The sequence below is a fragment of the Triticum dicoccoides genome, chromosome 1B, assembly GCF_002162155.2.
Source record: "Triticum dicoccoides isolate Atlit2015 ecotype Zavitan chromosome 1B, WEW_v2.0, whole genome shotgun sequence".
Lineage (NCBI taxonomy): Eukaryota > Viridiplantae > Streptophyta > Magnoliopsida > Poales > Poaceae > Triticum > Triticum dicoccoides.
In genome coordinates this window covers 58,364,235-58,379,042 of record NC_041381.1, presented here as the reverse complement: position 1 = coordinate 58,379,042, position 14,808 = coordinate 58,364,235, and the positions used below count along the sequence as shown (strand labels likewise).

General features: G+C 45.3%; 3 protein-coding genes and 1 long non-coding RNA gene across 5 annotated transcripts; 1 reads left to right on the top strand and 3 right to left on the bottom strand.

The window, feature by feature from the left end:
- Positions 1–73: 73 nt before the first annotated feature.
- On the top strand, positions 74–9,997 carry LOC119318925. 2 transcript variants are annotated; one of them, XR_005154283.1, is made up of 4 exons: positions 74–184; positions 646–744; positions 1,636–1,742; positions 9,671–9,997. It is a non-coding gene; the product is annotated as an uncharacterized LOC119318925 (long non-coding RNA). The 2 variants fall into 2 exon arrangements; XR_005154278.1 differs by having other exon boundaries at positions 1,636–1,750.
- LOC119318914 (L-type lectin-domain containing receptor kinase SIT2-like) lies at positions 2,529–5,022 on the bottom strand. The gene has a single exon (XM_037593474.1). It carries the CDS (start codon positions 4,843–4,845, stop codon positions 2,842–2,844), a length of 2,004 nt encoding a protein of 667 aa, XP_037449371.1. The 5' UTR covers positions 4,846–5,022; the 3' UTR covers positions 2,529–2,841.
- LOC119318903 (L-type lectin-domain containing receptor kinase SIT2-like) lies at positions 6,471–9,625 on the bottom strand. Its single transcript, XM_037593464.1, has one exon. The coding sequence runs from the start codon at positions 8,839–8,841 to the stop codon at positions 6,661–6,663; it is 2,181 nt and encodes a 726-aa protein (XP_037449361.1). The 5' UTR covers positions 8,842–9,625; the 3' UTR covers positions 6,471–6,660.
- A 780-nt stretch (positions 9,998–10,777) lies between the features above and the next one.
- On the bottom strand, positions 10,778–12,322 carry LOC119301105 (UDP-glycosyltransferase 83A1-like). The gene is made up of 2 exons (XM_037578006.1): positions 11,824–12,322; positions 10,778–11,754 (listed from the first exon to the last, which is right to left on the bottom strand). The coding sequence occupies exons 1-2, from the start codon at positions 12,320–12,322 to the stop codon at positions 10,778–10,780; spliced, it is 1,476 nt and encodes a 491-aa protein (XP_037433903.1).
- Between the last annotated feature and the right edge of the window lie 2,486 nt (positions 12,323–14,808).

Below are 14,808 nucleotides of genomic sequence, written 5' to 3'. Positions count from 1 at the left end.
CGTTCCTCTCCTCCCCTCATGTCCCTGCCCCCAGATCTCCACTCTCTTCTGACCTCCCTCTTCACATTTCCAAAGGAGCGAGGTGAGAGGCTTGTTAACACGTGGATTGCCTTCAGTGCCGTGGACAAATTTGAGGAGGATTGCGAGATGCTGGAACATTTGTTGATTGCGAGTTGTCTTCCAGGTTGAAACTGATTTACCGTCAGAGTGTTTCATTCTTTTTCATTCTTCATCATGTTTCTAGTTTCCTAACCTGTTTGTGAAAAATATTTAAACATCTTATACCGTGAGTGTAGTGGTTGATTCCCGTCTAGCATGAAGGCTATATCATTTGAAAGCTGTACTGAACATGTTGTTCGCAAAACTAGACCGACATAATCAGTATCTTTCTGAGTGGAAGTATGCCTTTTCATACTAAATACGATGTTCATCTGGTCCAGTTTAACTGATTTGTGCAACTAATTGATGGTTCATGCTTTCATACATTTCAGTTGATATTTTGCACGCGCGCGCGCGCGTGTGTGTGTGGCAAAAACTGGCCCTTACTAATCTGTTGAATCCCATGTAGCTTCTCTGCTAACTATTCCTACATATAGGAGGAATTATGCTCATGAAAAGGTTGAGTAACCTAATATTGATATTCAGGGAATTATGCATGTGGAGGAGAAGCAACCGCTGTGGAATTTCCGTTTTTCTTTGGTATCTGAGAAGAAAGCTCTTACAAAGTTTGTCCGTTCAGTGCAAGTGAGTGATATCCAAGTTAGTCAAAACATCTAGTTATCCTTATATCTCAGCACGGCTTATGTTCTGTACTGTCATATTTCGTATGTGCATCAGAGAAATGTGCTTTCTAGGCATGCTGGGCCGTACCGAGTCCAATAATTCATTAATATAATATGGTCATGTCCAGTGATCAATAAAAAGGACACCGGAAATTGGTTTCTAATGTCACTATTTTTTTTCTACCATTTCAAACTTTATGTGTGTTTAAAAGAATCTATGTGGTAACTTCTGCATTTCCATTTCACATTCCTTGATCTAATTGCTAAATGACAAGGCAGCCTGTTATATAATATCGAGCTGTCGACTCCACATTACCTTGATATAGTTTGTAATCTTTAGTATTGTGATAATGTGTGGGAGGCTAAAGAAGCTGTTGTATTATTGATTGGAAAATGGAAAGTGTGAACCAATTGATGTGATGATGACTCAGTCAGCATTTGGTTATCATGATCAGCAATTTCTTTTTATACTTAACTACTGTATATAAAACTCACATGTTATGATCTGTTGTCCATTTCTGCTTTATTAAATATTGAAATTGCTAGTTTCATACTAATTTTTATAGTCGAGAAATTGGGGCAGGTGTTGTCAGTAGTTGTTAGTGAGCATACTAACTTTGATGAGGCAATACTTGTTACATCATTAATTTGCTCACTGTTTACTGTTGAATGCTAGAAAAACATGGATCATATATGTATGGATTAACTTGTCTTAGTTGCTTTAATTGACTTATTTTTGCTAATTTTGTTTCGAATTCTAGGTGCTTTAATTGATTTAATCTGGCAATTTCGTTTCAGCCAATTCGTTCACTATTAAGTCATACACTTATCCTTACTAGTGTTCACCTAACAGTCATCCATATTCAAGAGTGCCTTGAAATCCACCGCGTCTTACATTTAAGACGGCAAATGGGGGAGCATCCAAGATAATTTTCAGAAAGGGAGATGACCTCCGACAAGGTCAGCTGGTAATTATTCTAGTCTTGGTTTACATTTGATGGAAATCATTTTGGATTTTGTTCTAGTCTGGCACACTGACATGTATTGGCATATTTACGTACTGGTCTGAGGTAGTGGTTATAGTACAATATTTCTGTGAAGCCAGCCAGACTATATTTTCAGTCCTTGCTAAGTTGCCACTTAATAAGCTAAATAAAGTACTGTAGACTCTTTTCATTTTGTTTTAAAGTTGCCTGCTGCTGGAGTTAAAAATGGGTGGGGTTGAAAGATTAATTACATCTAGGGTCGTATCAGTGGGGGCAGTGTTTGGAACTCCACTTGTGTAGCCTTTATCATACATGATGAGATTAGACGTCGCACATCAGCTTGGCAGCATAAGTGGTGGTGATGAGAGGAGGGACTGCGTGGGTCCACAACCGACGGCTAGTCAGGCTGGAAAGAATAACGGGCATGGTGGCGAGCTCACAGGGTGGTAACACTCGGTCCCAATAGAGGGATGGTATTGTGGGGCTGCTGAGCGGTGACGGGAGGGAAGGAGGTGTGATGGGGGCAGCTTGCGAAGGGGCGGCGGCGTCATTAGGTTGTTGGAGAAGGAAAGATAGGCTGCAGAATCGCCGCCTCATCGTTGTGTGTCATCTCTAATGGTGGAGATGGCTGCAATCCTACCTTTACTCTGTTTGTAACTAATAAATATATAAACGCAGCCTCCTCCAGGGAGGTAGATACACTTCCCACAGTTTCTACGTCATATACATATATGTTTGTGAGCTGTAAAACACCATGCAATAAGCAACTGAATAATACATGTAGATCAACCCATTAATACAAAGATAGTATTTATTTGTGGGCTGTGAGACACCACGTAATAAGCAATTGAATGATGCATATGTAAATCAACCCACAAGTACGCTGGTAGCTTCTTCATTTAGATATTAAAATTATGAGCTGTAAACCCTATTCGAAAAGCAATTACGCACTACTCTCACAATAAGAAAAGCCTCTGAGAAGTCTAACCTAGCCCCAAACATTACATGACTTGGTAGTAAACAAAATGTGGCATGCAAGCTCACATATATGATAACATCAACCAACATTGGTATCATCTTCCTCCTGAAAGACCAGATATTGTGCCAATGCTCGTGTTTACTGAAAGATATGACAATGCGTAACGGTCAAACCCTTGACCCTGCATTTGAGAGAGCAGGCTGAAGCTCATGTCTGTATCTGTCAAGTCTGGGAGTTGCAAATCGCCATCGAGGTACCGCATGATACTCTGCATGTTGGGCCTTGCATTGGTAAACGGGTGTGCACATAGTAGTCCTAGCTTTAGCACTAGGCATGCCTCGTCAACATTATAGTCATTCTGTAGCCTCGTATCTACTGCCTCAGTCAGTGATCCCTTATTCCAATGCTCAAGAACCCAATCAGCTAACAAAGGTTGATCTCCTCGTGCATTGCTGTTAACTGGTCTTTGCCCACAGGCAACCTCAAGAAGGAAAATCCCAAAGGCAAACACATCGGTGAGAGGAGTTGCCTTACCTGTGCATATCAGTTCTGGGGCTAGGTACCCAATGGTACCAACCACATGTGTGGTCTGCATATCAGTTCCATGATCATAAAGTCTTGCAAGGCCAAAGTCACCTAGCCTCCCATTCATTTCACTATCAAGGAGTACGTTGCTTGCTTTGATGTCACGGTGGATGACCACTTTCTCCCATTTTTCATGGAGGTAGAGCAAGCCTGATGCAATATCCTTTATTATCCGAAACCTCTGAGCCCAGTTTAGTATAAGCATTTGATCATCACAATACAAATACTTATCAAGGCTACCATTTGACATGTAGTCATACACCAAAAGGAGTTCATCTTTTCTCCTACAATAGCCAAGCAACTGAACAAGGTTACGATGTCGGATGCGGCCAATGCTGACAACCTCAGCAACAAACTCCTTTAGGCCCTGTCTGGAGTCATGGGATACCCTCTTCACAGCAACCTCTAGTTTAGTTGATGGAAGGGTCCCTTTATATACCTTCCCAAACCCTCCTGCACCAAGTAGGTGTTTGTTCTTAAATCCTTCTGTGGCATGGAACAAATCCTTGTATGAGAACCGATGTGGCCCAAACTCAATCTCCCAATCTTCTTTTAGCTCAGCATACCTCAATTTTCTCCTCACAAGTAAAATGACCATAGAACCCACAGCAAATACGAAAATTGCACTCGCTATAGGTAGGATGATTTTCAGCAGCTTTGATTGATGCTTTGGCTGAGGTAGCTTTGGCAGCTTCGCAGAATTGATCAGTGGGGCTGGTTTGTTCATCCCAAAACTCCAACCAAGCACATAATGTCTTGAGTCAACCTCTCCACCTGAAGATGAGAAGCCGATGTAGGATGGATCTTGTAACACACTTGAGAGGTCATAATCTGTCGAGATGAGTGGCCTTGTAGGTTTCGCCATTTGAAGGGGAGCCATGGTCACACTGATTTTCTTGGCTTCACCATTGTAGTCGACCCACACTTGAATTGCATCACCGCTAGCAAGAACCATGTCTTGGAAGGTACCATTCCTATCATCATAGTATCCTGCAGGATTGGACTCTAAAGACTGGAGGCTGTTGATGTCAATACCTACATGGTTGGTGTTGATGTCTTTGAACTCGATGTTTAGGACGGTGTCTAGCTCGATGGCGAAGATGTGGTTGCTCAAGTTGCCGTTGTTCTGGGAGTTCATGAGGCCCAAGTATTGATTGGCCAATGCAGTTGAGAAGTTCATGCTTGGGGCAACGACGAAAGCCAAGCCCTGTCGGCTCATGATTGGGTAGCTAGAGTGGATGGCAAACACGAAGGCGACTGAGAAAGATTTCACGGTATCATCATGCGATTTGCGGAAGTGCAATGGAGTTGGGTAGAACGCATGACCTTTGCAACCAAGCGAGCCATTGGTTAGTTCAAGGAGTCCGTTCGACGTGACTGAAGCAGCCTCGTCGACGGTGAGGTTGGTACCGGCTGTGAAGCCATGGTACAAGAGTTGGTCATCACTTGCTGCAGTGAAAAACGCAAGCTCGAGGCCAGAGCAGAGGAGGAAACAGAGGAAGAGGAACTTCATGTGAGATGGGTGCTTCTTTGTGCTTGCAGGAGCAGACTGCGATGCTATTTAACTTAATTTGCAGTGAGGTAAAAGTTGTTATCCTGCCCTCTCTTTTCCACAGGCATCGTTGTCTGACATTGATAGTTTTGGTATTTTATACTAAGAACATGTTTTGAAAAAACATGATAGGCATGACTTCAGTGCACAATCCTTCCCTCATGGTTGTAATTTATTTGCAGGGTAGGAAATTCTTAGCCACTCATCTCATGACTTCAGTGCAAAAGTCAGTCGTCCTTACTTTCCCATATTCTCCACTACACATAGCTTCACAAGTCTATTTTATATGTAGCTTTCGGTGGTTACACATGCATGCATGACTTGAAAAGTCAGTCGTCCATGTAGCTTTCCACATTGGTCATTGTTATGCAGTGTCATTTCAGTACGTCTATAATGGCTGCTACCATGTTTTTTTCTTCTGATTTGTATAATTAAACAATAAATATTTTACTGTTTCCTGGAAAGAACTGACACCCAAATTTACACAGCCTGTAGCATAAATCAGAATAGAATTTTATTTTAATCATGTTTTCCTTATGATACAGTTATTTATGATTACTACTCTAGATAAATGCGTGCAGTCAACTTAACATCATAGCTTCAGTTTGTGATGTGTAAAGATTACCTACCATGGAGGGAATCCGACTTTCAGGATACATGGTTAGGTAAGTAGTGGAAAAATCTTTGCTCTGCGGCTATAATTTATTTGCAGCTACGCATGCCTTCATAATTTATCTCATGTGCGTCGGCCTTGCTTTTCCATGTTGACTACTGCACATGGCCTCACAAGTCAGTCGTCTATGTAGCTTTCCATGGCTACACGTGCATAAGGCAGACGTCTAGGAGTATGTAGCATTCTAAATTGGGCATTGTCAGGAACTGTTGTAGGACAACCCTTTTCTCAATGGGAGCTTTATTGACTCCAACGTTGCATCGAGGCGATACGACTGCATAGAGTTCACACCCTGTCTGTACAGAACAAGATGCACAAAGTCCAAACAAAGACAAACTCAGCCGTAAAAAAAAAAAAGACAAACCCAGTTCTAGAAGCTTCCGCACGAGGTGAGGTGGGAGAAAGGATTATACAAGGCAAGCCTTATTCTTGCAGAGGTGCAATGCAGAGAACCTCTTGGCATTAGTGGGGAGTACTTCACCACCGCACCATGACAAACTCACACGTACAAAGATTAAAATGGCATGGTTCGACGAAAAGAGTACATCCTAAGGTATTGGAGGGCGGATCCGAAGACTAAACCATCACCATCTGGGGTAAACATCTCCTTGGCTGCTTGCTCCAACCGGATACATGCCTTTGCAAAAAGCCCACTATGCTCTGGTCGCTCAAAGCAAAGACCACTTATGGAACAAGTGTGTATATGAGTTCGTGTTGGAGGCATGTATGCGTTCATTAAGTGGCACAACACTTGAAGGCATGGGTTCCACTTGTTGAGCACGACCCGGCCACCGTTGTGGTGGGTTTAGGGAATATTGTCTTCTCTACCATTGCACATACCCTAAGGGGTAGGCACCATGCTACTCCCAACAAGTGCATAGCGCCTTGCAGGACACATGTAAATACTTGTGTAGTTGTGTTCTCCTGAACACGCCCTACATATCTAGGTCTTGTTCTTACAGGCTATGATAAACCATACAAAATAAGAGCTTTTCATACTAACCAAGAATAATTCTCTATATAGGTCTTCCACATGTAAATACATTGGACAAATGGTAGCGTTTGGACAAATGTGCATCTAAATTGGAATAAGAAAGTGGAATTTACACCATCAAGGCTGCACGCAAGTCATCTATTGAAACTTCATTCTGCATCAGGGATGGAATGTTGAAGCTCATGTGTGTCAGATTCAGATCTGGTGGTGGCATATCACCATTGAGATACCGCAGAACCTGCCTCATGTTGGGCCTTAAATTGATCAATGGGTGTGAGCACAGCAATCCTAACTTCAGAGCTAGGCATGCCTCATCAACATTGTAGGCACCTCGGAGCTTGGTATCCACTGCATCTGTGAGAATTCCTTGGTGCCAATGGTCAATCACCCTTCTGACCAAGGTGAGTTGGTTGCCTTGTGATGCTGGCTCAATGGGCTTTCGCCCACAAGTGACCTCAAGAACAAACATGCCAAAGGAAAACACATCACTAAGTGGGGTTGCTTTGTTGGTGTGTGCTAGCTCAGGAGCTAGGTATCCAATGGTGCCAACAACATGTGTGGTTTGAGGTCCAGTCTCGTGGTCATATAACCTTGCCAAGCCGAAATCACCCAGCCGCCCGTTCAGTCCATCATCGAGGAGCACGTTGCTTGGCTTGATGTCTCGATGCAACACAACTTTCTCCCATTCCTGGTGAAGGTAGAGCAAGGCAGACGCAATGTCTTTGATGATTTTGTATCTCTGGGCCCAGGTTAAAGTAGGCTTCTTCTCCTGATCATACAGGTACTTGTCGAGGCTTCCATTCGACAGGTATTCATACACCAAAAGAAGCTCAGCCTTGCGACGGCAGTAGCCATGCAACTGCACGATATTGCGGTGCTGGAGGCGGCCGATGCTCGCAACCTCTGCCACAAATTCCTTCATCCCCTGCTTAGAGTCGTGGGAGATCCTTTTCACAGCAATCTCCACTTTCGACTTTGGAAGCACCCCCTTGTACACCTTTCCAAATCCTCCAATCCCCAGTAGATTCTTGTTCTTAAATCCCTCGGTGGCGTGAAACAAGTCCTTGTATGAAAACCTATGGGGCCCAAATTCAGTTTCCCAATCTTCTCTAAGCTCGGCATACCTTAGCCGCCTTCGGACAAGAAGAATGGCGGTGGTGCCCACAGCAAGAACAAATGCCGCAGAAACTATTGGCAGTACGGTTTCCAGTACCTTGGATCTAGCCTTGGGGCCTTGATGAGGCAGCTTGGGCAGCTTGGTGATGTCGATTGCCGGAGCAGGCCTGTTGATGCCGAAGCTCCAACCAAGCACATACTGCCGCGAGTCGAATGAGCCTGTCGAGGCGGAGAAGCCGACGTAAACCATGTCTGGGAGCACCGTTGAGAGGTTGTAGGTGGTGGAGAGCAGTGGTTTGGTGGGTTTGGCCATGTTTACGGGAGCCAAGCTCACACTGATCTGCCTGCGACCTCCGTCATACTCCACCCACACCTGCATCATTTTGTAGCTTGCGAGTGTCAGGTTTTGGAAGTTACCCTCGTCGCGGTCGTCGTAGTAGCCGGCGCTGCTGGAGTTCACGGAGACGAGGTTGTTGATGTCGATCCCGACATGGTTGTTGTCAATGTCCTTGAACTCGTCGTTCCAGTTGGTGTCGAGCTCGACGGCGAAGAAGCGGTTGGCTGGGTTGCCGTTGTTGTGGTCGTTGATGAGCCCCAGGTACTGGGTGGGCATGGTGTCGGAGAAGTTGCTGCTCGCGGCGATGATGGAGGCCATGCCGTGGCCGCAGGTCTGGGCCTGGACGCAGTAGATAGCAAACACGTACGAGACAGCAAAGGACTGAGCCTGATCCGCTGTCCCGTTGGGCGCCTTGCCGAAGTGGAATGGAGTCGGGTGGAAAGCATGGCCTCTGAGACGAAAGGTGCCATTTGTCAGCTCAAGCAGGCTGTCTGGTGTGATGGTGGCGGTGCCGTCGAGGGCGAGGTTGGTGCCTGCGAAACCGGAGTAGACGAATTGGTCTTGTTGCCCGGTAGCAAGCTCTGAAAGATCAAGGATGAGGAAGAAGAGGAGATGTTGGAGCAAGGAGAGACGCTTGATGCTTCTCATGGCTCCTGATGAACAGAAGTATCTGGACAAAATGAAGAAAGATGGAGAGGCATAATCACATAAGCAAGCTTGCCGTCTACTATTTGGCAGTATTTTGCTGCAGTTGGTCAGATTCTCTGGAAAAGCATCCCCTGACCAACTCCTGCAGTATTGTATTGTGCACAGCAAAATATTGCTTCTTTGGATCATACTTTTGTTGTCCTCATATGAAGCACGTGTGGATTGAGCTAGAAGCAAAGCAGTCTTACATTGCAAAGTCAAGGTCAATGAAAGCTGCTGTGATGTCGGTGTGCAGATATTTCTCTTGTTGTGGTTGGTGGAAATTACCTTGCTGCAAGTGAGTGGCCAAGTTCTTCTGAAGTTGTGACATAATCTTTGACTTGAACAAAGTCAGTCATATACATATGTCAACCATGGCCTCAGAAGTCCTAAGTCAATCGTCATTGTTAGATTGTGGAGATCACTCAAGAAGCTAGTGGCGAACTCCGATTTCATGGAAGTTGTGGAGATCATGAACGATGGTGGACCTGCGGCGGCAATCTAGGACAATGAAAGCTAGCTGTGATGTCGATGTGCAGATATATTTCTCTAGTTGTGGTTGGTGGAAATTACTTTGCTGCAAGTGTGGCCAAGTTCTTTTTAAGTTGTGGCATAATCTTTGACTTGTTGATGAGCAGATATATTTCTCTGGTCTAGTTGTGGCTGGTGGAAATTACCTTGCTCCGAGTGTGGTGCATGTGGCCAAGTTCTCATGTTGTGACATAATCTTTGGCTTGCACAAGTCAGTCCTATACATATGCCAACCATGGATTCATAAGTCATAACTCAGTCGTCTATGTAGGGTATTAGTCATTGTTAGTGTCGCAGCACTACTTAATTGCTTGAACGCGATTTGTCGATTATAATAATATATGTTGGTTGTTCTGTCTATCATAATAATACTATATGTCTATATACCTGATGCAGAGGCCCACCTAGCTACTGCCTTACATTTGTTTTTCATGCCCTGTTCTTCCAGGGTGACCTCTGCTGCGATTTCCTGTGTTCATTCGGAGGAGACGGCTGATTAATAGCTATTCTTCTGGTCACTTAAAACTGATGTAACTCAGTTTCTTGTATGTACCCGCGAGGGCCATCATGGGCTCCACCTGCGCCCTATTGCCGGCCTTCCGATGTGGCGCCCCGACCTCCCTATAGAGGACCAGAAGCTTGCAGTAGCAGGAGCAGCAGCATCTCGGACCCTCCCCTCCTTCCTTCCCCTTCCTGTCAAGTTTTTGTGTGAAAAGCAATCTTGATCAAAAATAAATCTGCTTATTTAATGGGCTGCCACTTCACATTGATTCAACATGGCTAGTTTATCGTATCTTTACTGTTTTAGTAGTTCACCACTGAAAAAACCACGGATTTGGAAAAGAGTTGTGGATTTTAAAAAGTTCATTCATTTCAAAAAAGTTTGCGGATTTAAAAGATACTCACAGATTTGGAAAGGAGTTGTGGATTTAAAAAAAGTTCATAAATTTAAAAGTAATTTTAGGTTATAAAAAAGGCTCATGAATTTGAGAATATATCATGAATTTGAAAAAAATCACGAATTAAGAGAAGAAAAAAAGAAGAAAAAGAAAAAGGAAAACCGAATAGAAACCGTTCTAAAATAAACCACAGAAAAAACCGCACCAGAAAACTGGGGGAACCTTCCAAAAACCAGCGGAAAAAATTCCGCATGGGCCAGCTCACTACGCAAGCGATTAGGTGGTGTGTGCGCTGTGTACCGTTACAGCTATAACTTGTGCTTTAAGCGTAGAATAGGAAGTGGCTGACATCCTGCCTCCGTTTAGTTCCTGGCAAGTCCTCGCCGCGGCCTCCCTGTCTTGGCCTTGGGGCTACGTATGTTGCTGCTCTTCATCATGTTATCTACGGACGCATCCAAAATTCTCAGGTAACTTTTTGTAAGATGTGTTTAGAGTCCGACAGTGTCAAAAATCGTCTTATGTTACCCTCCGTCCCGAAGTAACTCACAAAGACAACAGCGGCAAATATAAAGGCAAATGGTGATGGTTAAACCATTTTATTCTTTGTGTGAACACAAAATTGCACACTACCACACATACACTCGAGCAGCAGATGATCATGCCTTCATGCCGTCCGCAAGAGTATGGAAGTTTCCGGGTGAGGCGCCCCCGTCCTGAACGCTCACTTCCTGTGGCGCCGCATTCTTCATGGCCTCCGCGAAAGCATCAAAGTTTCCGTGCGAGGAGCCCCCTTCCTGAATGCTCTGGTGCGCGGCCTTCTTCATGGCCTCCACCCTCTCCCTCATGCCGGCGTCCCCCATCAGCTCCTCCACCCTGCCGGCGATGTGCTCCTTGGTCATGACTCCTGAGTCGTCGGCGACGGCCTTGAGGCCGACCTTCCACACGTCGGAGATGTACACCTGGTTCACGAACTGGTCGGCGAAGTAGGGCCAGGCCAGGAACGGCACGCCGTTCCGGACGCCCTCCATGGTGGAGTTCCACCCGCAGTGCGACACGAAGCACGCCACCGCCGGGTGCGCTAGCACACGCTGCTGCGGTGACCAGGAGACGAGCTTGCCTTGGCCGCCGACACCGCAAACGCGATCCAGGAAGCCCTCCGGGTAGTCGTGGACGGCGCCGTGGCCGATGTCCGGGCGCACGACCCACAGGAACGGCCGGCCCGAGAGCTCGAGCCCCAGCGCGAGTTCCTCGAACTGGCGCCGGTCGAACATGGTGAAGCTGCCGAAGGCCACGTACACTACGGATCTCTCCGGCTGCGTGTCGAGCCAGGACATGCACTCGTCGTCCTCCGGCTGCCAGAAGTGGCCGACGGCCTTGCCGCTGCGCTCGCCGGTGAGTATTGGGCCAACGGGAAGGACGTTGGGGAAGAGCTTGAAAGACGCCGGCTCCGCGTCCTGGAAGGAGTTGCAGATGACGAAGTCGCACTGCTCCATTGCACGAACGCCGTCGACAAGGAGCCGGTAGAGGGTCGCCTGCTGGTCGTGGTCGCCGATGCAGTTCCATGCGAGGTGGGCGCTGTGCATGACAGGCATGTCGGGGCTCAGCTGGAACGTTCCCTCACCCACTGTAGATCCTGCATGCAAAGACGAACTTGTCAGTAAATAATGTAAGAGAAGTCAAACAAGTTGCTCGGTCAGTTTACCATCTTCCGCATCGATGATGTTGTCCTCGATCAGCTTGGGGAAGCTCAGCAGGGTGACCATGACGGCGGCCGACGCCGGCCAAACGGCCCCCACCCGGATCCCTGTCCTTCGCGCAATGTCCACCGCCCAATACCCGACGTTGTAGTCCGTCACCATGCACGTGATCTTGCCCGGGCACGCGCCGTCCTCGCCGCTCCGGAGAATGAGCTCCTCCACCCGCGGCGCCATGAACTCCGCCATGAGTATGGTCAGCCTCACCAGCTGGTTCCGGTCCTCCCCAGGGGCCATGCCATCCGGCACCTCCACGAGCCGGATCCGGCCCAGCCCACTGCCGGCACCGTTCGACATGGCGGCGACGACACGGGCGTGGTTGAACTCGGTGTTGACGAAGGTGACGTTGAAGCCCCTGTCAGCCAGCGCGTGCGCGACCTCCATGAGTGGGATGACATGGCCCTGCGCCGGGTAGGGGATGACGATGGCGTGTGGTGGACACGCCATTGACGTAATTATAACTGAGATCTTGGCAGCGGTGATCCTAGCTAGTAGCTGTCGATGCTGTGTAATGACCGGCAGAATTTATAGTGGGAGAAGAGAGTGTGGAGACACGCACCAAGAGCCACGAAGAAGGTATAATTCTTGTTGCTCCAGTGGTTAATCTCGTTCTTGGATCTTCTAAAAAATTGAGCTGGTTCTTGTTGGGGTTTGCACAGCAAGAAGAATAGTTATGGTCTGGCATTCTACTTGTATTTTATGATCAGGCATTGTACTTGCATTTGATTCGTTGGAGAGTTTCTTGTGACTGTCGAGGCATAGTTTTTTAAAAGCATAGGAGATAAACACACTTGGCAACTCGACAACTTCAGTGGTTTACTAGAAGCTAGCTAGTTCTTTTACCAAGTCTTCACGACGATAGTTTGCTGCATATATGCCAAGTAAGAAGCAACAATTAACTTCGCCCAAGATGACGTAATGGAACCTGGCTCCCAGCTGGGAGGCGTATGGAAAAAAAATCTATTTTTTTATCCCATCTTTTGTCATTTTTGACAGGGATTGCCTCATTTAAGAAATTTTAATCAATTTTACCCCATTTAAAACTTTGTACCACATTTTACCTATTTTATTTTTTGAGCATTTCAGGTACTAGGTTGAACTCCGACGACATGCTGATTTTCGGGTACAATGTACCTGGTGCGTGCTGTCTGGTTTCAATAGTAAGTTGATCCTTGAGTAACACTACCTAGCCTATCCAGCTCGGAACATTCGACCGATATAAAATATAACGGACAAAAATATGTACTGCAAAATGAATCATGTGTTTGCTCAAGATGTTATGTTACGTGTATCATCATTTATTGTCTCAAGAAGATAAATATAAAACATTCTTGCAAAGCAGGCAACGGTTCTTCTGCTCCCTCCACACTTGCTTGAAAACAGTACTACTCCCTCTGTTCTGAAATACCTTACAGATTACGCCTTGCCTTGCCAATGCGAGCTTTGACCAACAATTACCCTTGCTGGTATACTTATGTTGGATTCACATTTTTCTCACCTTGATACAAGTGAGACCACCCTAATGGATCCAGCAATTTCCCCTCCATCATTGTCACCTCGTCACGGATTCTTACCTCGCTACGGGCAAAACCACCCTAATGTTGGGTGGTGGTGGATGGCTCAGGGCTGGCAGTGGTGCAGCTCCTTGACAGTGGAACACTGCATTTATCCTATGTTAGTGGGTTCAATGTTGTTGCTGGTAGTTTGCTCGTTCGACCGCTGACTTTTTCACCATGTTGTCTTGTGGGTGGTTACAACATTGGGAAAACTTTGTTTCACCATTCTAGTTTTTGCTCACTATATTATGTCACTCTAGAATGTGACATCTCACTTTTATCACACTTAGCTTTTGACAATATATCACAAATGACAGGCCGTGGCAAAAGCAAATATTTTTCATTTCATTTTTACCACTCTTAACTTTTGATAATGTATCACAATTCACACCGTGAATTTTTTGCTTTTTCCACGGAATGTCAATTGTAATGTATTTTCAAAAACTAAGAGTGGAAAAGTGAAATGTCAATTTCTAAAGTGACATAAACCAAGTGGGCAAAAGATAGAGTAGCAAAAACGAAGTTTTTCACTACAACATAACCTATATTGCACCACCCAGCCTTAAACATCCTTACGCAGTTGAACTTTGCGTTCTCTTATAACTGTGTGTGGAGTGTTTTTTGTGTTTTCCTTGTTCTTGCATTAGCAGGATGTGTTGCTCCTCGGGTTTTAAGTTTTTTCAAGGTTTTTTTATCCGGTTTCACTGCAAGAAGACAAAGCAGCATATTTCTGCATGCCCCTCCTTCCCATCCACATCCATTGTCTTCATCCTCCCTTGTTATAGCATTGTCGTTGTAAGAGAATAAAATGAAAAAATGAAGATACTTATCTGTAAGAGAAGAGAGAAAGTAAAATAACATGTGGCGCTCATAACTTAAACACATAATCAAGAATTTCTTATTCCCCTGGGACATATCAGGGAAAAAGTACAATGTGCATGTTTGAAGGAAAAAATGTTGAAATTAAGTAAGTTGGTTACCGTTAATGGATATATGAAGAATATCTAGTGGTGAGGGCTATGTGTTTTCAAGCTAAAAGAAAACTTGTGAGTTTGAAAAACAAAGCAACGGGAAAGTCATTATATAGGGAAAAATATTCTCAGCATGACCCCCGAACTTCAAAAGGTCAACATGCAGCTGAGATTATTCTAATAGAGTCACGTAAAGTGATGGTTAGTGAAAATATGAAAATGAAAGGAGCTACAAACGAATCAAATGTTTTCATGACAATCAACCTTCGGATAGATTGTAACAGATGTGAACATCAAAGAATTTAAATTATCAAAATAATTCTAACCAGGGCAAGTCAATTGATTCACAAGAAGAAAAGAAATCGAGACCAATACTCACTTATTGCAGTCTGTTGTCCGTATGAGG

Bases quoted from the DNA above. Each gene is read 5' to 3' on its own strand.
- LOC119318914 (XM_037593474.1), bottom strand. From the start codon at position 4,845: ATGAAGTTCCTCTTCCTCTGTTTCCTCCTCTGCTCTGGCCTCGAGCTT.
- LOC119318903 (XM_037593464.1), bottom strand. From the start codon at position 8,841: ATGATCCAAAGAAGCAATATTTTGCTGTGCACAATACAATACTGCAGG.
- LOC119301105 (XM_037578006.1), bottom strand. From the start codon at position 12,322: ATGGCGTGTCCACCACACGCCATCGTCATCCCCTACCCGGCGCAGGGC. The intron at 11,755-11,823 runs GTAAACTGACCG...CTTTGCATGCAG, and splicing joins CATCATCGATGCGGAAGATG to GATCTACAGTGGGTGAGGGA.